General features: G+C 35.8%; 2 protein-coding genes across 3 annotated transcripts in view; both read right to left on the bottom strand.

Moving 5' to 3' along the window:
* Positions 1–11,279, bottom strand: part of LOC110105226 (phospholipid-transporting ATPase 3) — a 46,406-nt gene extending 35,127 nt beyond the window's left edge. Inside the window, exons 1-7 of the mRNA XM_020834625.2 lie at positions 10,762–11,279; positions 4,539–4,604; positions 4,387–4,448; positions 4,115–4,196; positions 3,889–3,999; positions 1,028–1,105; positions 849–945 (exon numbers count right to left, since the gene is read on the bottom strand). Coding sequence (XP_020690284.1) covers positions 849–945; positions 1,028–1,105; positions 3,889–3,999; positions 4,115–4,196; positions 4,387–4,448; positions 4,539–4,604; positions 10,762–10,971 — 706 coding nt within the window. The 5' untranslated portion in view covers positions 10,972–11,279. The remainder of the gene's footprint in view (positions 1–848; positions 946–1,027; positions 1,106–3,888; positions 4,000–4,114; positions 4,197–4,386; positions 4,449–4,538; positions 4,605–10,761) is intronic.
* An 8,736-nt stretch (positions 11,280–20,015) lies between these two features.
* On the bottom strand, positions 20,016–22,984 carry LOC110105211 (protein YLS3). 2 transcript variants are annotated; one of them, XM_020834606.2, is made up of 3 exons: positions 22,616–22,984; positions 21,619–21,691; positions 20,016–20,383 (listed from the first exon to the last, which is right to left on the bottom strand). In XM_020834606.2, exons 1-3 carry the CDS (start codon positions 22,947–22,949, stop codon positions 20,218–20,220), a joined length of 573 nt encoding a protein of 190 aa, XP_020690265.2. In that variant the 5' UTR covers positions 22,950–22,984; the 3' UTR covers positions 20,016–20,217. The 2 variants fall into 2 exon arrangements, with proteins under 2 accessions (XP_020690265.2, XP_028551649.1); XM_028695816.1 differs by having other exon boundaries at positions 20,016–20,375; positions 21,611–21,691; positions 22,616–22,983.
* Positions 22,985–23,359: the final 375 nt, after the last annotated feature.

Consider the following 23,359-nt stretch of genomic DNA (forward strand, 5'->3'; position numbering starts at 1 on the left):
CGTTGAACTAGTCATTGTACCTTGCACCAGGTAATAGGGTTTCTAAAAGCTAAAAGTCCAAATGGCTTGGTGACGTAATGATGTATTATAAATATTGTACAAACAAAATAATAGACTGTATAATAGGAATTATGATTAGGTAAGACCATATAAAACTCATAAATTATGACATTCAAAGAAATACATGAATGGTCAATGGACCATGGATCAGCCAACATAACTAACTGGGCTTGGGAAACCAGAGGCCATCAGATCAGGTCAAACATGAACTTTACTAGAAAAGCTTTAACAAGCTCAGCCAAGCCCAAAACTGAGGCTTATAAATAAAAAAAAATGGAAATATCAAACATAACTAAAGGGACATAACTAGAATAAAATTAAAAAAAGGCAAAAAAAAAAACAAATGAAGATGAAGGAAAAAGTACTAAAAATATAGTGTAACAACAAATCAAAGCGCAACTACACAAATGAGTAACACAAATTCAGAAGTCTGTGAAGAAGACAGGAAAATAGTTGGCTTTAGCAAACTTAGCTAAGTTGACAGGCAACCAGTAAATTAGCAAGACATCCAAATCCAATAGTTTAATATTTTAGGATGATTTACACAACAGATGGGAGTAAAAGGTGGGTAAGGGAAAAAAATTTGGAAGCAACCATTAATATTAACAAATAACAATGAATTGTTACATATTCAATTCTAAGGTTAGCAAAACAATAATTTTCCAGTTAGGAAAACTTACTTTACCAATTAGAAATTCAATGCATACTCCACATACAGTGAGTATAAATGGCAGATTGGTAAAAACAAAAGGTGAGTGCTGAAAGTCAGTTCTTTATAAAAATTAAACCTTTCAATTCAGAAGCTTTCTCAGGAAGAAGGTAATCCCAGGTCCTCTCCAATGCTTTTCTAATTTTCAAGTTTGTCTCACCATCAAGATTTGAAGTCTGTCAATAAATTCGTTCTTAAAATGGAGAAGGGTAAATTATAAATTCTGCACTGATTCAAGTTCGTAAGTCGAAAGAAAACCTCAATGTAACAGACACCATCCGGATTCGTGCTGGCAAGAAACAGTAAATCAGCAGGGAAAAAGGCATCATGTTTAACCTGTATGAAGGATTCAGAAATATCAGACTTTGAACTATTGTAATTTAATTGAATGTCTAATTAGTTTAAATAAAAAGAGAAATGAAATATATAAGCTGTCAATTTGATTATAATAGCAGATGTGCTCGAGGTGTCAAAAACAACACATTCCCAAATTAATTTTAACTTCATATTTTCAAATATATACTTTCATGCAGAAATAAGAAAACTGCCACAAGTATGTAGAAGCCCCAATATGCCAAATAGCATATCAAATATGCATTAGTTCAGTCCAGAACAAATCCCAGCCTCCATTGAAATTTGAGATTTTAGGTTTTAACATAATCTGAACACTTGGCTTGGGAGAAATATAGTCTACTTGAAAGTTATATAAACAGAAAAACTTAAATCGTAGAGTTTATTTCTTTTTGTCCAAGCTACATGAAAACAGAGATGGATCTTCAAAAATCAAGGAGCAAAAAACAACACATGCATATGCAATAGATAATTGAATATGAAAAATGAAGTACTAAGACTTCACTTTCTTTCCCAGACAAACAATACAAAAATATAGTGATGTAGAACTATGAATGCTTTAAATAATGGATATAAGAATTTGCATGCTTTCAAGTAAGAGCAATAAGAATTAAAACGTTAGCCACTTAATGAAAATAAAAAAAACAAGAAAGGGATGTCTTAGTTTAGGCCAAGTCACACAATAATAGTTAGTATCACAAAACAATTATAAAATTCAACATAAGAAAATATAGAAGATTTCCAACAACATCCCTAAATTAATAACGATATTAGATACATAGAAGTCCATCACTCGTTCCCTACGTTTACTAAGCTTTGGAGGAGAGCTTTGCAAGATTCTTTATGCTTGATATACAACCACAACCGCAGGAGATAGGAAGGAAAATAAGGAGGGGGAAGAGTTCACCCTTGTCTTGGCGTGGCGGTCATCTACCACAGAACAGTGGAAAGTAGCTCTTCGATGGTGCTTGAAAGAGTGAATATGATGTGCTCCAAGTATTCCTCAACGGAATTATCTACCTCCGGATTGACGTCGAAGAAGCTTGATTGGAGGATGTCGACGAAGCCTTGTTCGTTGTAGATGAAGCCGGAGTCACGTTCAGGATCGGCCATGCATAAGATACGTGGCGTTGAAGTACTGTGGATGATGCTCTTTGTTGTCCTTGAAGATTTTCTTTGCGAGAAAGAAGTTTCTCCAAGAAATCCAAGAAGAAGAAGGGATGGGAGGGTGGTCGACCAAGGTAGGAGGCTAGAAGAGTTTAGGTTTAGATTTTGGTGGAGTTAGGGCTAGGTTAGAGAGGGAGGTGGGGAAATATTGTTCAGATTTTAAACGTGGAGGATGGAGGGAAAATAGGTAATTGTTTCCTTAATTAATCCTCTTGATTTGGGATGATTAATGAGGGATTGGAGAGAGAGGGGTGGCGGGTAGGAGAGAGGAAGGAATTTGAATTAATTCCAATGGGAGAGGCTTCCTTTTGGAAGGAATGTCATTAGGTGGGGACAAGGGGGTTCAACCAAGAGAGAGAGGGGAAAAGGTGTCTAATGTATTTGGACCTAGAACTTTAATTAATCAATTAATTCATATTTGATTAATTGATTTGATTGTGATCCTTTTCCAAAAATAAGTTCATCCATTAGTAAAGAATTTAAAATTTAAATTCTTTTGGAATTTAAATTCAATTCCAAAAAGGATGGAGGCCGGCGGCTATGGGGTTGGGTATGGGACTCTCGGCCACGTGAAGGGAGGAGGAAGGGTGGGGTTGGTGTAAGCCGGCGTCAAGAGGAGTGAGGGTTGGTGTAGGCCGGCGGCAAGAGGAGGAAGAGAAGAAAGAAGATAGTAAAGAAAAACCAAGAGCTCACCCGAGAGTGGCTGTTGGGTATACTTTGTTGGGCCTCTCCTAGGTTTCACCTCTCTCAACTCTCTCAAACTCTCCCAAGGAACACAAGAGCAGAAATTTTCTATAATAATTCTTCATTAACTTGAAAAGTAATATAAGGGGCTTATAAATAGCCTCATACAATAAAAGAGAACTAAAAGATAAAGTTGCCCCTAGGGCTTACATATGATTAGACCCTTAAGTAAGGATAAAACGGGAAATGCAAATAAAATAAATACATAATGCAAACAAATAAAACAACTATATATAATGAATCAAAAATATACTTTCCATGATGTGATGTCCCCATCATATAGTTAATGTTTCTTCTTGTTTTAACAATTCATTTTCATTTATTTTTTACGTTTTTGCTAAGCAGATGGATATTCAATCAACTGAAAAACCTAGAAAACAAGCAACAAGAACAATAGCAGCCGCTAATATTCAGCACCACAAACTGGAGGCTAAATTAGTAGCTCAAACAAACTGTGTATCCATGCCTGCAACTAAGTTCTTGGATAACAAAACATCTTTTAATTTACTGATTCATCTAAAATTTTTAGTAAATAAATGTTCCATGTCAAAAAAATTTGTGCAAAATTAAAATTCAAGTGAAGAATATGTTTTCCATAGAGATCTAATGGTTCAACTCAACCTTTATTCTGCTTGCAACTAAAGCTGTAAATTATCTTGATAGAATAAATAGGTCAACTAACAGGTAGACCTGATAAAAAGAGCTACAGCTGTTAGTTATGAAAGAAAGAAAAATGAGCTAGACCGAATATCAACAACCTACCCCGACAGTACAAAATACATTGGAAACTGAATGCAGAGCATGACAACCGGACACTAGCAACCTTAATAAGAAATCCTTATCATGAATCTTATTACCTTCACAATGTCTCCAACTTGCAGCTTTTTCCAAGGAACAGTCTCCCACTTCTGATCTTGTAATACATCAACTGGAGTGTTATTAATAGACATATCATTCTGCAAACGTTTCTGTTAAGAAATAAAAAATAAATGAAGGATATTAGACTAGTGCAAAGAAAACCAACTAAAGAAATTAGCAAAATCCAATAAGGTAATGGTAATAAAAGAATGAGAGCTTTTATACCCAGTCCTCAAAGGCTTCTTTGACAAGAGAGACCAAGAGAACGAGGCTTAGTGGAACCACGTTTGTAATGGGGTGGACAGGACTGCAGGATTAAAGAAACAATTTTCTGAACACAATCATCAGGCAAGTAACCAACTATTTTTGGCGAAGAGATTTACTATAAACTAACTCATTAGTAAACAGAAAGTATTAAAGATGTAACATATAAATATGCAGTGAGAGTAAATAGGACTGGAAAAAAACAGAAATATTTGTCATGCAAGCAGACTTACCTGATTGGGGTAGTTGACAATATTGAGATCATCAGAAAATATAAATTTGCCACCCGCCTGAACTGTTATTTCAAATACATAATTTTCAAAATGATAGGGTTAGAAGAAAAAGCTGCAGCTACAGCAGCATAAAAAGATTAAAATCAAATAACCTGTTCAAACAATCCTTTTGGTAAGAAAGTGAGTATGTTGTACTTTGTAGTGGACACAGAATTTCCCTGTAAAAGAACAGGAAAAAAAAAACAGAATTGAGAATAATAGCATCATCAACTTATGATACATGATACACAAATGAAATATAGGGAGGAAAATTTGAATTAGGGAATTAATGTATTAAATAATATGAGTTGTTTAGGGTTAGGGTTATGCATGTTTTGTTATTAATTTTGGGAGTTCTAGTCTTGGAGTCTTGGGCCCTAGATTTCATCTAGGGATTGGGAGATAAGATCATCCTCTTGAATTGAGGATCAATTATATCTTGTTTTGTTTTTTCATTTAGTTTATTTCCTTCAATCAAAGGTGCTGTTTTGCTGAAATTTTCCATCCAAATTGTGTTTGTTTGGTTGTTTTCATCACTCTTGTTAGGGATTACTTGGATTTCTCAATTATTCCCTAACAAATCAGCATCAAAGCGGATTTTGGGACCAATTGTGGGCTGATTTCTGAAAAATCAGCAGTGATTTTCGGCCGGAAGGAATAATTTTTTGTTGTTTTTGATCAAAATCCAGATTTTTTGAACCTACAAAAATTTTGTATGGCGGCCAAGGTAGATGCATTTGAGGAACGCCTTGAAGGAGAGATGAGCCAAATCAAAGCAATGATGGAAGATAGAATTTCATCCGTAGAAGACAAGGTTTCATCCGTGAAAAACAAGGTTTCCGATCTTCATGAGATGGTGAAGAAGATATTGGAAAATCAAATCCAAAATGCGGCATTCGAGGCGAAAGAACCAGCGGGGAGAACGACAAATTCTGAGTTTCATACGAGGGATGATGAGGTGAAAATCATGGAGGAAAGAGGTGGAAGGTATTGAGGGAGGCATGGGTATGAGGGGAATGAACCAAGGGGCGCTGGTTGGAGAAAAAAAGAATAGGAATATGGAAGAAAGGGTGCTGAAATTTGAAGAAAAGAGAGGAGAAAATGAAGAGGGGTTTGTGTATGAACGTAGGAGGGAAGATCGGGAGAGTTTGGGAGGGCCAAGCACTTGGGAAAATGGAAACAATGGAGGCACAATGGGAAACGGAGGAGATCAGAATGGGAGGAAGCTGAAGATGTCTATTTTTGAAGGGATGATACAGATGGGTGGATATAAAAGTTGGAGAGATATTTTGATGTCAATGGACAGACAAAGGCGGAGAAATTGACAGCAACAGGGCTATGTTTGAAGGGGAAGACGCTATCGTGGTATCAGTGGAGGGACTAGAGGAGGCTCATACGGGACTGGAGAGAGTTCAAGGAACACTTACTAGAACGTTTTCGAACCGGCAAGGAAGGAGACTTCTATGAGCAGTTCTTTGCACTAAGACAAAATGGCTCTGTTGCAGACTACCGCGAGAGGTTTGAGTACTTGGCCAGCCGGGTGAAGCGACTATCAAAGACGGTGCTGGAAGGAAATTTCATGAAGGGACTCAAATCCGAGTTAGAGATGTGGAGAGAGTCATGAGACCTTGTGACTTGGGAGAGGCAATGGAGCTGACGCAGTTGGTAGAGGATCAAAGATATCTAGAAAGGGGAGCCAGGAGCAGAAATTCAGGAGGCTCTTACAGGATGACGACCAGTCTTTTAGCACCTAACGGTCCTGCGCTAGGAGGATTTCGTGAGACCACCAGGGAGAAACGGTATGAGGAGGAAGTGGGAGAAATTTCAAGAGGTTGACGGAGAAGGAGATGCAAGACAAGAGGGAAAATGGGGTTATATTTCAGGTGTGATGAGAAGTATACTCCAAGGCATAGGTGTAAGGACCAAACTCTTCAGGTTCTCACCATCTGTGATGACGAGAAAATTGTGAGGTGGAGGGGGAGATGGAGGAGAAGCTGCACTTGAATGTGGCGGAGGTATCTCAATGGTAGGATTCACCCTAAATCATACCATGAAAGTGAAGGGAGAAATAGCATATATGGAGGTGGTAGTGCTGATCGACAATGGAGCTACCCACAACTTTATCTCCAACCGGGTTGCGAAACACTTAGGGGTGAGATTGGATGATACTGAATGTTATGGTGTAATGATGGATACAGGGAAGGTTGAGATGGGCCATGGAATCTGTAGAGGAATAGTGTTGACTATACATGGGTTCATGTGAGGGGGGATTTCCTCCCCTTGGAGCTAGGGAGCACTGATGTCATCTTGGGAATGAAATGGCTGTAGAATTTGGGGGACACAAAGGTCAACTAGAGGGCATTGAAGATGGAGCTGGTGGTGGAGGGGGAAAAAGTAGTGATAAAGGGAGATGTAGGGCCCTCCAAGGCCATGGTCTCACTTAAAACAATGGCGAGGAGCATAAAGGAGGTGGGGGAAGGTTACCTGGTGGAACTACACAGGTTGGAAGGGATCAGGCTGGAGGAAGGAGGGGAGATTCCTCTTTCAGTATATACACTAATTCAGTGAGGTTTTTCAGCCACCTCAAGGATTGCCGCCACTAAGGGAGCAGGAGCATGCTATCACATTGAAGGAAGATGTGTCACCCATCAACAAAAGGCCCTATCGATACCCCTAATTTCAAAAGGATGAGATTGAAAGGTTGATTAGAGACATGCTGGAAGCAGGGATCATCAGGCCTAGAGTTAGCCCTTTTTCTAGCCCAGTGCTACTGGTAAGGAAAAAAGATAGGAGTTGGAGGTTTTGTGTTGACTACAAAGCATTGATTAAGGAAACAATGCCAAATAAGTTTCATATACTAGTGATGGATGAGCTGATAGGTGAGTTAAGTGGGGCAGTTATCTTCTCCAAGATAGATATGAAGTTAGGATACCACCACAGGATGAAACAGAGGATGTGCCAAAGATTGCTTTCATAACTCATGAAGGGCATTATGAGTTCATATTGAAGCTATTTGGCCTCACTAACGCCACAGCCACCTTTATGTTCCTCATAAACAAGGTCTTTGGGCCTTACCTCAGGCGGTTAGTGTTGATGTTTTTCAAGGATAGAGGAGGATCATTGGGAGCACTTGAGGGTGCTAGAGGACTTACAGAAACACTAACTGAGGAAAAATCTGAAGAAATGTTGCTTTGCTCAGGCCAGTGTGGAATACTTGAGGCACATTGTCTCTAAAGAGGGGTTGGCGGCAGATCAGGCTAAAATTAAGGCTATGTAAAGTGGCTAGTACCCAAAATTTTTTTAAGGAGTTGGATAATTCCTGAGATTAACAGGATACTACAAGAGGTTTGTGAAGGTGTATATCACCATAGCATGCCCACTAATAGAACAATTGAAGAAGGATGGGTTCTTATGAGGAGAGGCGGCCACAACTACTTTTGAGAGCTTGAAGAATGCCATGACCACTGTACCGGTTTTGGCCCGACCATTTTTCACCCAAGTTTTCATAATGGAGACAAATGCCTCAGGATATGGATTGGGAGCAGTACTCATGCAAGGCCGAGGACCCATTGCTTATTTCAACCAGGTATTGACAGCTATGGCCAAGCTGAAATCAATATATGAGAGGGAGTTGATGGCCATTGTGTTAGCCATACAGAAGTGGCGACCCTACTTATTAGGTAGGCACTTCATCGTCAGGACAGATAAGCGGAGTCTAAAGTACTTGCTAGGAGGATGGTGGCTGAGGAGCATCATAGATGATTGTCAAAGTTGTTGGGGTATGACTTTGAAATACAATATAGACCAAGCATGAAGAACAAGGCAGCATATGCATTGTCAAGATGCATGGGGGAGTTGCAGACAATAGCAATCTCGATCCCGTTGATGCTAGATTGGGAGGTCATTAAGGAGGAAAGTGAACGGGATGAGGAGTTGTAAAGGATTAGGGAGGATTTGTTGAAGGAAGGGAATAGCCATCCAGGGTATTCTCTAGATAGAAAAAGGTTGTTATATCAAGAGAGGTTCATGCTGCCTAGGACATCTGTCCACATTTCACACCTACTCTAGGAATTCCATGGGAGCCCAGTTGAGGGTTATTCAGGGGTGCAGAAGACGTACAAGAGACTCGCCTCAAATTTGTATTGGAAGGGAATGCACAAGGATGTGGAGGAGATGGTAGCTAGATGTGAGATATGTCAGAGGAACAAGTACATTGTCATATCTCCAGAAGGATTGCTACAGCCTTTAGCTTTATCAGGACGAGTGTGGGAGGAGGTATCCATGGACTTTACAAATGGACTACCCAGATCAAAGGGGTTTACAGTTATCTTGGTAGTAGTTGATAGATTGAGTAAGTATGCTCATTTCATTCCCCTACGACATCCCTACACCGTCGTGATAGTAGCATCAGCCTTTATCAAGGAGGTGGTCCGCTTGCATGGAATATCAAAGTCCATAGTATCATATTGGAATAAGGTGTTTCTCAACCATTTTTTGAAGGAGCTATTCAAGCTACATGGGGCAGTACTGAAGAGGTGCACGACTTACCGCCCACAGACAGAAGTGGTCAAAATAAGCTTGGAAACATACATACGATGTTTTGTGTCGGAGACACCCAGGTAGTGGACAAAGTGGTTGGCATGGGCGGAGTATTGGTACAACACTTCATATCATTCTGCTTCTCAGATGACCCCATTCAAGATGTTGTATGGAAGGGATTCTCCTCACTTGGTACATTTTGGGCATAAAAGCACCCTAGTTTCATCAGTAGAGGAGTATTTGGAGGAAAGGGACCGGGTGTTAGAATAATTAAAGAGGCATTTACGGAGGGCCCAACAGATTATGAAGAGACAAGTCGATAGGAATAGGAAGGATATCCAATTTGAGGTGGGGAAAAGGGTATTCTTAAAACTCCGACCTTATAGGCAGAAGATTGTCGCCAACAGGAGGAATAAGAAGCTTGCAACAAGGTATTTTGGGTCTTTTGAGGTACTGGACAGGATAGGAGAGTGGCATACAAGCTGAAATTGCCTTCAACAGCAAACATACACCCTGTTTTCCATGTCTGACAACTAAGGAGGGTGATTGGGGAGCATGCAACCAATTCTGAGCTACCAGAGACATTAACAGAGGACTTGGAGGTGATGTTGGAATCCTTTGAGTTATAGGGGGTGCGCCAGAGAGAGGAAGGGGTAAAGGAGGTGTTGATCAAGTGGAAGGATCTTCCAGATTATGAGGCGACATGGAAGTCTTATGAGAGGGTGAAGCATCAGTTTCCCTCCTTTCACCTTGAGGACAAGTTGGTTCTTTAGGAGGGCGGTATTGTTATACCGATTCAGGCTGAACCGGCCCAGCTGGCTCAAAGGCCAGCTCTCGTTTACAGGAGGCGAACAAATGCCGCCTCCTTTGCTGTTGTTGCCGCACAAACAAGTAGGCATCACTAGGAGCCAATTAGAGAAAGAGGGGGGACTAGGCATGGGAGGGAAATTTGAATTAGGGGATTAATGTATTAAATAGTATGAGTTGTTTTGTTACTAATTTTGGGAGTTCTTTTCTTGGAGTCTTGGGCCCTATATTTAATCTAGGGATTGGTAGAGAAGATACTCCTCTCAAATTGAGGATCAATTGTATCTTGTTTTGTTTCTTCGTTTAGTTGATTTCCATCAATCAAAGGTGCTATGTTGCTGAAATTTTCCATCCGAATATTGTTGGTTTGGCTGTTTTCATCTCTCGTGTTAGGGATTACTTGGATATCTCAAGTATTTCCTAACAAAACATTTGCACATTATAAATTAAATACAATCAACACATAATAGGCATGAGTAGAAAATGCGGATTCATAAAACGAATCCCAAATAATTAGGATAAGACTATAATAATGATTAAAAGGATTACAGGCAGCACACAATAGGCATGAATGGAGAATGTAGATTCATAAAGTCAATCTAAAAATTTAAATCTTTAACTAACAGGGGCCTTATCCCAACCATTTAAGTATGGTTCTAAGTAAATTCGTATATCCAATTCTTAAATCTGAAACAGTCATTATAAGGAATTCAGGCATTCAGCTTCAACAGCTCATGACAATTACAAGACTTTCTAGAAAACATCACAATTTGACGACATCTAATGCTTCTACGGACAACAGAAGCCTACAAAACGTTTCATGAACAAATAAGTTTTGAAGACTACCATGTCTACATGAACAATGTCAATAAACCCATGTCATCTGTCAATTATAACTACCAGAAATAAAAGAGAATCTGAACAAGCAAATAAAGCTCCAATAAAAGAACAAAGATTCCAAAGGAATTTATAAAAACAGATCTGAATGACCTTAAACCTAACAGGCAGATTCGCCTCCCGATCGTTGCAGAAGATTGTGCGATGGCTAGGGTGCTGCGGCTGGACCCGGCCAAGCCGGACCGTCTGAGACGAAGCATGCCGGAGTCCCCCATCCCCGAACGAGTTACCCCTCAAAGACGCGCTGCCGTTGCCTCCGAGCCGCACCGTGGATGCCCTAAATCGATCCCAGTGCATGCTCATCCCTCCCTCCCAACCTTCCTCTCTCCCCCCAAGCAGTACGTCAATCAGCTGAGGATCGCGCGAGTAAATCGGACCTATCGAAAACGATCCGCAGGGAAGAGAGAATCCGAAATTGAAAACAGAAAAACTCTCTCCGATTGATTGATCGATCGATCAGTTCTTTGATTAATTTCCCTCCATGAACAGTAGGGATTCGTCCTTGATCTCCGAGTAAAAAAAGCGGCGACACCCTTCTTGTTTCCCTCCCAGACGGTAAAATAATGTCTTCGGCTCTGCTCTTCCAGTTTCTGCTTCGCCGCGCTCTCTAACCTTTTAACTTCGATGCTGACGATAATATTGTTATTAAATAAAAAGATAACGGACGCGTGAAAACGGCGTTAAGTGGCCATTAGCCGGCAACCATTTCAGCATTCCTGCGTCGCGGTTAACGGCCATAACCGTTAGGGGTTCTTTGTTCTTTTATGAAATTGTTTGATTTTTTTTTCCCAAAACAAAATTGTTTGATTTTTATTTGAATCATTTTCAACTAAAGTATTCAAATTTAATATCCTAATTTGTATAAGGTTATCAATCAAAATTGAGTTGTTAACTTCTTAGTTAGTTTTATATGAAGATCAATCACGTACATAAATAAAATAATGTTTTAAGACGTCAAAAAGTTTACGTTAAAAAACTTAACAGAGAAAAACGGCATGACATGTTCAAGTTAAGATTGAAAAAGTATGTTCTTTCTCTGATAATGGAGAGAATATAAGTATAAATTTTGAAAGGAGGATATTGAAAAAAATATAATGAAGCATGATGACAATTGGGTAATAAAGGTTAGGCGACAACGATTAGGCAATACAAGTTAAGAAATGACAATCAGAGTGACATTGTCGGACGATGGTCATTTGATGATGATTAACGTTCAGGCGAAGCTGAATGGGTAGTAATGGTTAGGCAATATCTGTCAAGTGACCATGGTAGATCAATGGTGGTTAGACTACACGATTGTCAGTAGTTGTTGTCGGGTTCGATCCTCGAATATGGCTTTGAAGTTTTTATATCTATGAACTCCCTTTAAATTCAAGTCATTATCTTATTCAGCTTGCATCTTAAGAATCTTGAATTTAGTAATCATATGATCATTGGATTCATCTCATTAACACACTCATTTTGACTATAAGCAAGCAGCTTTTGAAAATGATTTGATCTTTCAATTAATGCCATGGAATTTTCAATTATGCTTCAAGCACTTGATTTAGTCATTAGATTAGAACACTTTTGGTGTCGTTGAACTCGTCTCATTGAAACTTTCATTTTGACTATAAATATGTTGTCATTGGAGCTCAGATGATGCTAAATTTAACTCAAAGAATTTTTAATTTGAATATAACATTAAAATTTATGTTTGATCATATAGATGAATTTTTTGTGATATATCATTTTTTAATTAATGAATATGATACTATTTGGAATTAATAATGGTGATTATGTCCTTTAATTTTCTTCTTATTTTCTTTTAATCTTTGATATTAGAGTTATATAAATAAGCATTCAATTTATCCAATATATATTAACTTAATTTTGACTACTAATAACATTCAAATAATCATATTGTGAGAGATAGCATCAAATCCAACACTTAGAAGAAAAGAAAATTAGGAAAAAAAAAATTTAACAATGACTTATTATAAGCATTATTTATTTTTTAAATAAGATGCCATAAATCAAATAAATGGCATTTTAAAATGATATTGGTGTTTGAATATCATTGATTACCAGCTAACATAATTATATAAAGAAAAAAAAAATTGTAGAAAGATATTCTTACACATTTTGGGTCAAGCTGGGCTTCAAAGTTCTTTGATTTGTTTTGAAATTAGTGCCGCATATGATATCCAATGGTTGCACTAATCTCAATACAAATTTAAATAACTTTGAAACCCCTTTTGAGGTATAATATGTCAGGACATTCTTCGCAATTTATTTTCCTTATAGAAATAACATCGAACCAAAAGATCTTTTATTGTTTTTTGGATTAAGATACTGTGAATTCATTCAAATTGTTGTGGAGATCCATTATTATAAAAGATTTATTGATGATAACATTATAAACTTCTATTTCAAAATGCAAAATCAGTGAATAATCCAAATAAAAGTTATAGATTCTCTAAACCTTTACCTTCATATTTTACATTTTATTATTATTCAAAGTTATTGCACTATATAAGATTATTGTTTAATAGCGACCAAATAAGTGGTTGGTTTCACAGACAGTCGCATATAAAACACTTCTGTGATTAATTTTGTGATCTGATTGTTGCCTGTTATTTTGAATGATGCAACATAAAAACTATAATTGATGTATATCTATTATTAATGATTGTAAAAAAAAATTACGATCGGTGATATAACAACTGATGTTGCAACAAGTTATTCGATTGCAAATAACCTTTGTGATTATCACTTCACAAATAAGGTTTCATCTGGGACATTTTTTATTACCTTATTAATTAAAGTTGTTTTATAGTACAAAATTTCAAGTTGAAAGATTTTTATACTAAAAAACTTCTTTAGAAAGCAGTTGCATCATAAAAACTATTAGGGTAGTTTTCTTACTGCTTTATAAAGCAGCTTTTTAGTATAAAATTTTTAACTAGAAAGCTGCTTGAAAGCAGTAAAAAAATTATCCCAAAATAAGTCTAAGTCTCTATATGTAACAAATAGATTTGCATACATTACAAGCATAATTAATTCTCAATGTAGAGCATATGTTGGTGAGATATTTTTATATTAATGTTAATATAGCTATGATATAAAAAACAATTCTAATAATGTCTTAAAAAGTCAATCAAAGTAATCTTCTATGATAAATCAAACAAATAAATTCAAAAAAAAGAGCCGTTAGAAGAAGTCGACCCCAACCATTTCAATGATAGTAATTTGTCCCACCTAAGGTGGTGTCATCAATGTTAAATCTCATGCTAAGTCAATAATTTTAATTAAAAATGTTTATCTTATATAATTAAATCACATTAATGACGCTTAACAATTAACTTATCTCTTATGTTATGTAAGTCATTTTGGACTTTAAATAAAAATATTTTGGCTTGGATGAGCATTAAGATGATTATATTTGCTTTAAGATTAGTGTTATATTTAGACAATCTATGTTACAATCGTTTTAGAGCAAAATCCAAGCTCATGAAATTATTCATGAATATCTTGATTTATTTTTTTTATATCAAATATGTGTATTGATTGACATTTAAAAATTATAATAATTTCAAATAAATTTTAGCCGTTTGATTAAAAATATTAAGATTATACTCCTATGATTTCTATGCATTAAAGGATAGAAAATTTGGTGATGCATCTAAATCTTGACTTTTGGATAGTTTCGATCAATAGGATAAAAAAAAACCCATTATGCACATCTACTAATTGATGCTTGGTTGCAGTGTATTGGTGTTTTTGTAATGTTGACTTATTCAATAATAATATTAGGTTTTTTACACAACTCACTTGGCCACATAGAACCTCTATTCGGGAGCATTGATGAGTATGCTCAATAGCTAACATAATGCCCAATAGAGTACGAACGTGAGTATATAGTTTCCAATTGATTTCTTTGGCTCTTCATTATGACACCCTCATTATGAATAAAGACCTAATCCCAATGGAATTGGGGCCTATTGGCTCCAAAAATTTGCAACCCGGCCTCTCCTCTTGTAGGAGAGTTTTGATAATGTTTCGGATCAAATTTTCAGAAATCAGATTGACTCTGGGATAAAGCAATACATAGAGATTTCGCCCTCATTTTATGAGAATTTTATAATCTGGTTCAAGATTTTTTATAGGCACAAGCACCTATGCTTAATTACCCCTCTTGATGACAAGAGAGCACTTTCAATTAAGGATAGTCATTAAATAGGTATGAAGTACCTAACATATAGTAGCATGCATTACGTGGATTTTTTTTTTTTAAGAATTATAAATTTATTATAGTTTTATACTTAAAGCGGGTGGTGGGGGGAATGGTGACAAACACGATCAAGGTCCAATGGTTCCGTTGTGTCGAGCCGTCATGGTCCCTAGTCTACTTAGTCAGATGAGGTAGTCGACCCAACTTGACCGAATGATCCTTGTCAGCAGCCATGGGTTGCTTCGTCCAAGGGTATATCTTGTAGACTTGAGGTGGATGCTTGTTTATGGAGATAAATTTTAGTCAACCTTAGGTAACTGAAAGTTTTATGCCTTATTGAGTAAACCATATAATTCATTACTCAAGGGGATTTTAAATGTGGAGCATATGAGCTTTGATTGTCACCATGATATAGTGGTACTATCTTGCAGCAAAATCACTCGGTCAGAGGGCATATGTCACGTCCCTGCTAGCAAGAAATCATTTGAGAATGAATCATATTGAAACATTCAATTAAACATTTTACTCTTATGAGCTAAAAGACTAAAGGTATTCTTAAATTTATTATCTTAACAAATGTTTGCGGATAATGGATGAATTTTTTACTTTAAGTTTTAAATAATAAATTTCAATTGAATATTTGAATATTGTAAAATTTGAGTTTTTATATTTTTATCAAGATTTCTTTCCAAACATGATTTGTTTTTAAAATTTGGGGCATTTTAAATGTTTGAGGTCCCCTATGGTTGAGATTAGCTTTCAATACGTCCATCATAGGGGATTTAAATAGCTTATATATTTATTATTTAAACTGTGTCAATTTTGTCCACATGCTAATAGAAGATTGGGTTTAGTATTGATTTTATGCTTTTAGTAGTGAACCTCCTTTTTAATAGACCTTGAAGGTCTAATATGAACTTATAAAATCAAATACTCAGGTCGGCACTACGATCATGTATTTGTTAGTAGTTCAAGTCGTGTTAACCCTAGTCCATTCGAACATGAGGACTAAACGTGACTTAGGTTCGCTTTTGACCCACACAACATCATTAGACGTCACATGTGTATATACATTACACTCATTGGTGCCCATGCAGAGTTTTAAAATTCTTATTACATTAATGTGTATGCTTCTCGAGGTGGTGACTCCCTTCTTAATGCGGTTGCACTCTTCTCGAGACAGTCACTTGCTTCCCAAGGCTGTTGCATGCATCATAAAGGCGTCGACATCCTACTTAGTGCATCATATTTAAATCTAGGGAGTTTTATTTTAATGCACGGGGGGGAACTTCAAAATAATCAAATATGATTATTTGTGCAAGTGATTGTCGTTGGGACGTGCACAAAATTTTAGTTAGGGGCCTACAAACATCTTATGTTCACTTGTAAACTTGTTGTGGATCGAGTGGCATTTTGGTTGTTTATTTATTTCTTTTATTTTTATTATAGTCTTCAATATAGTGTGTCTATAAAGTGTACCTCAAATTTCATGAGTGAGCATCCTCGTATGTCATCCTTAACAATCATGTTGAAAAAGCTCATATCCTTTAGCATATTCCATCACAAAATAAATATCTTGATTTTTTGTATACATGACTTCACAAAATTGTGCAATATTTGGATGCCTCACTAATCTCATTATTGAGATCTCAAGTTTGATCTGATCCATAAGCCGGCCCAACAATGAACACCTTTCCTTTGTCAATCATTTTTATAACAATACATTAATTAGTACTAATATTCACCAAATTTCCTTGTCTCAGTAATCTACCAAGCTCATACTTATGCAATAGTAAACATCTTTTGCTCACCATTTTATTATTTGATAAATTTATGTCAAGCTGTTGTGTTTTGTTCCTAGATTTAGGATTCTTTATTGTATAGGTTTTGTGTATGACATATGTAGTCATTTGTGGGGCTATTTGTATAGCCTTTAGGAGTCTTTAAATATGTGTGTTTAGGCTTGTAATAGGTAGCCAAGGAAATAGAGTTTTGAAGCATTTTGGCTCACGGCTCTTCTCCCCTCTTCCTCCTCCTCTCTCCCTCTCTAGAGATCTTGCAAGAAGATCTCTCAAGAAGATCTTCCTCCTTTGGTGTTCTACACAAGCATTAGAACAATTTATGCACTAAGCTTTCAGCCATCCTCCACAATATCATGATTTAATGTGACAAGGATTATTATACTCTATAATCCAATGTATCTGAGCTTAAAGAATGTAAGCCATTTTAAGGAATTACGATCATTTATATAAAAAAGCATAGCCACCACAAATCAAGCACATCTTTGAACATCTCCGAATATCTATCTTCCAGCGGATGTCTTCATAATGGTTCGTAAAGGTTAACGTCTGAATCGGTGTCTGATTGTCAAATAGTTTACCTTAAAATTTATGCTCCAAGTCTATCAAAACTTGATCCGAGAGAAAAATTCGTTTTTTTTTTATTTATTTAATTAACATTATCATTCATTTCTTAAATCTACATCAACACGAAACTTGAGATTGATCCAAACTTAGCTGATTTTCTTGTTCACCATCAACATCCACATAGTATAGATAGATAGATAATAAATGCATTAATCACTCCCTTGAATATGACTGCAATTATCATTGATAATTGTTGTTTGATACCAATGTTGATAGATGTGATAGATGTGATAGATGTATATATATATATATATATATATATATATATATATATTAAGATTTTTTTAATATAGATTTAATAAGAAATTTTTTTTATTCATTTTTAGATTAAATTCAAATGCAAGAATTATACCAAATATTCTTGTCAGATATGTTCAATAAAAATTTTGTTAGTATCTCGACGTCACCCCCATGTATGAGGAATTTACAGGGAGTCTAGGCCTGTCCAACACTTCAAAGAAAGAGATGTATGATCGGTGTCAGATTTTTTTAATAGACATATATTTATATGTAACAAAGATTAGAAAGAGGAGAGACATCTGGTAGAGGCTTATTTGCTAGTGGAGTTGTTGTTTAAGTGGGTTTTTACGCATGTAGAAAATGGTGAGGCTTGAATGGAGAAAACATGTAGTTGTGTGGAGGAGATAGAGCGGATATGAGGACTTATTGGGGCTTCATGTGAAGGAAGTTGAGTGGTTCTTGGAGCTTGTGATGAACGGGCTGTACGTGGATTGTGGGCACCTGGATGGGCTTGCCGCTTATGCAGACTTAGCTATGGAGATCGTCTGGAGGTGTCTTTACATGGAGAAATTATTCTATGTGGAGTTCATGCAGAATCGTTCAGATATATGAGTGTGCATATTTATATGTATCAAATTAGTGTACACAGTATGTACACTCACGGTCCAAATGATTCTTCATGTCTGAATTCCACAAAGAATAATTTCTCCTTCACATGAGGGAGTTTGGGTTGTAGTTGAGATGTGGGGAATCGAGCTTGGAATAGAAAGAACGAATTTTCAAGTGGCTGTGAGAGATGTCGTGTTACTAGAGAGGACCTATCGCGACCGCATCCTCAAGTGGCTGTGAGAGATGTGGTGTTACTAGAGAGTTGAAGAGATTGAAGTTCTTTTGTTGTTTCGTGGGCTACATTGAGTTCCTCACTGCAGAGTAATGTTTATAGCTCGTCGAGGCTAACAGGACGGATATTTGTGCGGATAGCTATTTTAAATGCTTGATATATAGGTGGAAGACCATTTAAGGTGCAATGTATGATATCTTTAGCATCAATCGGGGCACTTGCAGCTGCGAGAGCATCAACCTTGGCTTTAATTTCAAGGAGGTATTGTGTCATAGATTTGTCTTTCACAGACAAGAAGTGCAACTCGTTCTTGAGATGAATAATTCTTAAATAAGTAGAGGATTGTAGATGACGATCAAGCATGGTCCAAATGTCAGTACAATGGTCGACCGAGAGAACGTATGGCAACATTATGGAGGAGATGACAAAGTAGAGAGCAGCTGCGAGGTTTTGATCGAGCAAAACCCAGTTGACATAGAGCGGATTTGGCTGGAGTTGGCCGTCTTCAGTGGTGAAGGAGCGAGGAGGACATGAAGAGCCATCCAAGAAGCCTTCAAAACCATTGGCACGAAATAATTTGATTACTTGAGAGCCCCAAAGCGGGTGATTCTTAGTTGTGAGAGGTTGAGCGATCACATTCTTGACGTTGCTCATCAAAAATTTGAGGGATGATGGGATTTGCGGGGAGGTGAGGGATTCATCAGCATGGAGAGCGCCCATTTGATTTGTGGAGGACATTTATGCGGAGTGGTTCATAGAGAAGAATTACGATGAGGAGAAGGGAGGAGGGGAATTGATTGCTCTGATACCATGAAGAACGTCAATCTTGAGGAGGAGGGAATGATGAACATCAATCTTGAGGAGGAGGAAATGAAGAACAGAGAAATGACTGAGTGAATTTCATTCTAAGTTAATGACTGATTACGAAGAGAGGATTATATAGAGAAAGGTAACAAGAAAGTACAATAACGACTTGAAAAGAAGGTACAATTTTGCTATATGCGATGTGGCAAGGGACATGTATGAAGAGCGGTTAATAGATCGAGCATGTATATGATGAAATCTTATTTATTGAGTGAAATTTTATTCCATTGAATTCTCTCTTTGAATTTCTCTAAATTTTACTTCTTAGCATTGTTTTCTCATTCTCCTCTTTCATAGGGTTTAATGAGTTCTTTTGTAAATCTATTCACTCAAGATAATCATTTAGAGTTCAGCCTAGCCCGCTCCCTCTCTCTCTCTCTCTCTCTCTCTCTCTCTCTCACATCTCTTATACTTTTGAGCTTGATACAAAAAATTTTGAATTTTTATAATATCTATATATTTATCTATGCCCAGGTTATTTAACATTTCCAATAGTACAAAAAACATTTGATTTATGTTCTTCCTAAAAAAAATTGTTACAGAACTGATAATAAAGATCTTTTACTAATATGTCTATAAAGAATTCACTTGATTAGCATGAATTAATCTCGAGGCAATACTTAAATTGGGAACTTACGGAATTAAATTCAAGATCATCTAAACTTTGATTTCAACAAACTTATAGTCAAACTCAATATATCGACTAGACAAACTGACCGACACCACAACAAAAGAATAAAAATCATATAGAAACTCACAAATATAAAATCATCAAAAGTAAATCCAACGAATATATAAAACACAATAAGGATACTATTTTTGACAACACATTTAGGGTTGATACATGCAAAATTCACACGGAAGAGATGGACACCAATATAATTAAACATGCGAACATCCAAACTTCTAATGATTATTATCATAAATTCATTCACTATGAGTAATATAGATGAGCTCATAAGAACTTAGTTGCCCCAAAGGAGAAACACCATAAAAAGAAACCCTAATTGAAGGACCACATTAATATCACCAATGAACCTCCTCTTTGAAATGCTACTACCACTTGGATTTGAAGAAGTGATATTGTTCCTTGCATCCACAATATTATTTGACTTTGTTTTAGAATGAAAACATTTTCATTTATATTATTATCTTAAATAATTTTGAAGAGTCATAAATAATCATAACAATAAAAAATATCATTTTATATGAAAACAAAAAAAGGGTCATAATATCTTATAAATAAAAACTGAACTTAAATGAAATACATAACAATATTATTAAATTAACAATGGTGTTTGTTATTATGCTATATATGCTATTTGATATGAAATAATATTATTTTTAGCCTCATAGAAATAAAAAAAAATGCCATGAAATTGTATTTTTAATTTGCCAAATTGTTAGAGAACTTTATTAATATTTCTCCTAATGTTAACAACTTCTATAATTCTATGGTGTCCTTCTCTTAATGGCCAAATTAATTGCCCATACAATGGACAATTGTGGACCATTATGAACGGTTGGAAGTCAAATAGAAGTCCTTATATTGACATTATGTGAAAGCAACCTTCTTATTCTATTGTATAGTTAATAGCCTCAAAAAGAGGGCAGATGATAGCTATGCTTTATTTGTTTATTCATCTCTAATCTTTCAATAATATTTAAAATAAAATAACCCTAAATAATATTATCTTTATTCTATGGTAGAGTGTTATAAGCAACAATAAGTATATTTTGATTGAGAAGGTTCATTAATTGATTAATTAATTAATATTTTTGTTATATGTATACGTTTTTTTTAAAATGGTTACGTACAATGGAGGAAGTGAAAGTCCCTACTGTAGAGGGAACGAGTTCTTCTTGCAGAGGGAACGAGAATCCCACTACGAAGAGAGTGAGTGCCCTCCATCACATGGCTATTAATGTACTAAATAGACATCTAAGTTAGTCACATACGTACGTAATTGCTTATGAAATGACTTAAACTAAGATATATATCACATCAAATATTTGTCGTATATTATAAATGTGATTTGAAGGAGTATGTTTACTTAATTAATTCTAATTATTTTAGGGATTTTATAAGATATAATTAATTGAGATGCTATTTTTATCATGAACTTCATTTATGTTTTAAATAATCGTATAATAATATCACATCAACCTTCCCTACTTCCTCTCTCTAATGGTTAACATCAAACTTGATCTATTAATTTGTCTCTTATGCTAATATCATTCTATCAAAATTTTGCAAGTAAAAGTTGTTTGAGTGTCATTATTAATTGTTGCTACTACTGTTTTTGCCACCACCACCACCATCAGGTCCACCACCACCACTACTAAATAAATAATTACCTTGAAAATTTTGGACAATCTGTTGTTGCAGTTGGTTGAACTCTTGTGCCATCGGTGAGCCTGGCTGCAGCTTGAGCAGCTCTGTAATATATTAAAATTTTCAACATAAAGACAAAATCAATGAACCATTTATATTACAATAATATCCATGATATGAACTTAGAAAAAAAATTCAAATGATCAAATTAATAGATTTTGAACAATATATACATATATTATATTTAATTAGTATTAGGTTTTAATCAAAATTAATCAAACTTAGGCTTATATCCTACCCCTCGTGCACCACATGTTTGCATTTAATATAATGCACTAAATAGGCTTATATCTCTTCATTTATTTTTGTTAAAAATAGAAAAAAAAAGAAATAAAGAATATGATAATGACATGCACTCCACACCTTCTCTTTCTTTAAATTTCACTCTTTCATGTTTATCTCAAAATTTATCTGTTTTTGTAAATATCAAATTAATATACTTTTGTATGCAACAATCTAATTCAATAAAAATGATAAAAATTAAAGATATTAAATAAAATTTTATTGTAAATTTTAATATTGAGATAATAATTAAAAAATTAAAAAGTTAAAAATTATTATTTAATTTTAAATGTTATGCAATTGCCGCCTCTAATATTTATCTAATATTTCTTATCACTTGGTCCCACTTTACACTTGCTCATTCATTATATAAGAGAGTATTAAAACTATACCGACTTAGCCTAAAATGGTCATATAAACCTATGGAGTCGCATAAAAATATATAAATAGGAAAAATATATATCTTTTATTTTAGATAAATTAATATTAGCCATATTATTATTATTATTATTATTATTATTATTATTTGTAATATATATATATATGTGCTAAAACTCTGTTTTAAGAAGCAATAAAAAAAGTCGTCCTAAACGAAGCCTAACCCTTAAGTTTCAGCACAAATTCAAAGAAGATCATAAAAAAACGCAAATTAAAGGCTGCGTTTGGAACAGCTTTTAAATAATTACTTGGGCAATCGGAGATATTGGCGGGCACGTTGCAGGCCGCGGGCAGGGTAACGGCGCGAGTGACGTTGATTTTGAAGCCGAGGCCGGGCTCGTTCCGGTCCTTGACGAGCAGGCAAAGGCACTTGAAGCTCCTCCCCACCACCGCCTTCGCGCTGGTGCAGCAATCCGGAATCGGCATCCGCGCCTCGCTCTCCACGAAAGGCAGGCACGGCAGCAGCGCCGTCAGCTGGTCTACGCACTCCGACCGGTCGCTCGCGAAGTCTCCGTTCGCGCGCGCGGCCAAAAGCAGAGCAAGCGCAATCGCCGGCGCCACCATGCTCGTCCTCCGCCCCATGAAGTAGCGCTCAATGGATATCCAGTTTGCTCACTTCGGCGGGCTGCGCGCTACTTATAGTAGAAAAAAAAAAAAAAAAAAAAAAAAAAAGATCACCGCAATAAATTATGATTTATATTTTTTAACGTATAGCACTAATCTCAAATCATGAATTTTGAGAAATAGCAAAATGGGCTTGAAAGTCACTATATTTACTTTAAGATTAGTGTTGTGCATAACTATTTTGTATTAAACAAAATTTGAAGTAAATTAAAGAATTTTTAAGCTTATTTTGATATATTTTATATGAAGATATTATAATCATAACAAAATTATGATATCTTGATATAAATTGTATTATGATAGTGTTGAAAGTTATTCGAATTGCATTTAGATTAGTGTTGCATATAAAAAATTTGTATTTTACTAAC

The sequence above is a fragment of the Dendrobium catenatum genome, unplaced genomic scaffold (assembly GCF_001605985.2).
Source record: "Dendrobium catenatum unplaced genomic scaffold, ASM160598v2 fragScaff_scaffold_689, whole genome shotgun sequence".
NCBI lineage: Eukaryota > Viridiplantae > Streptophyta > Magnoliopsida > Asparagales > Orchidaceae > Dendrobium > Dendrobium catenatum.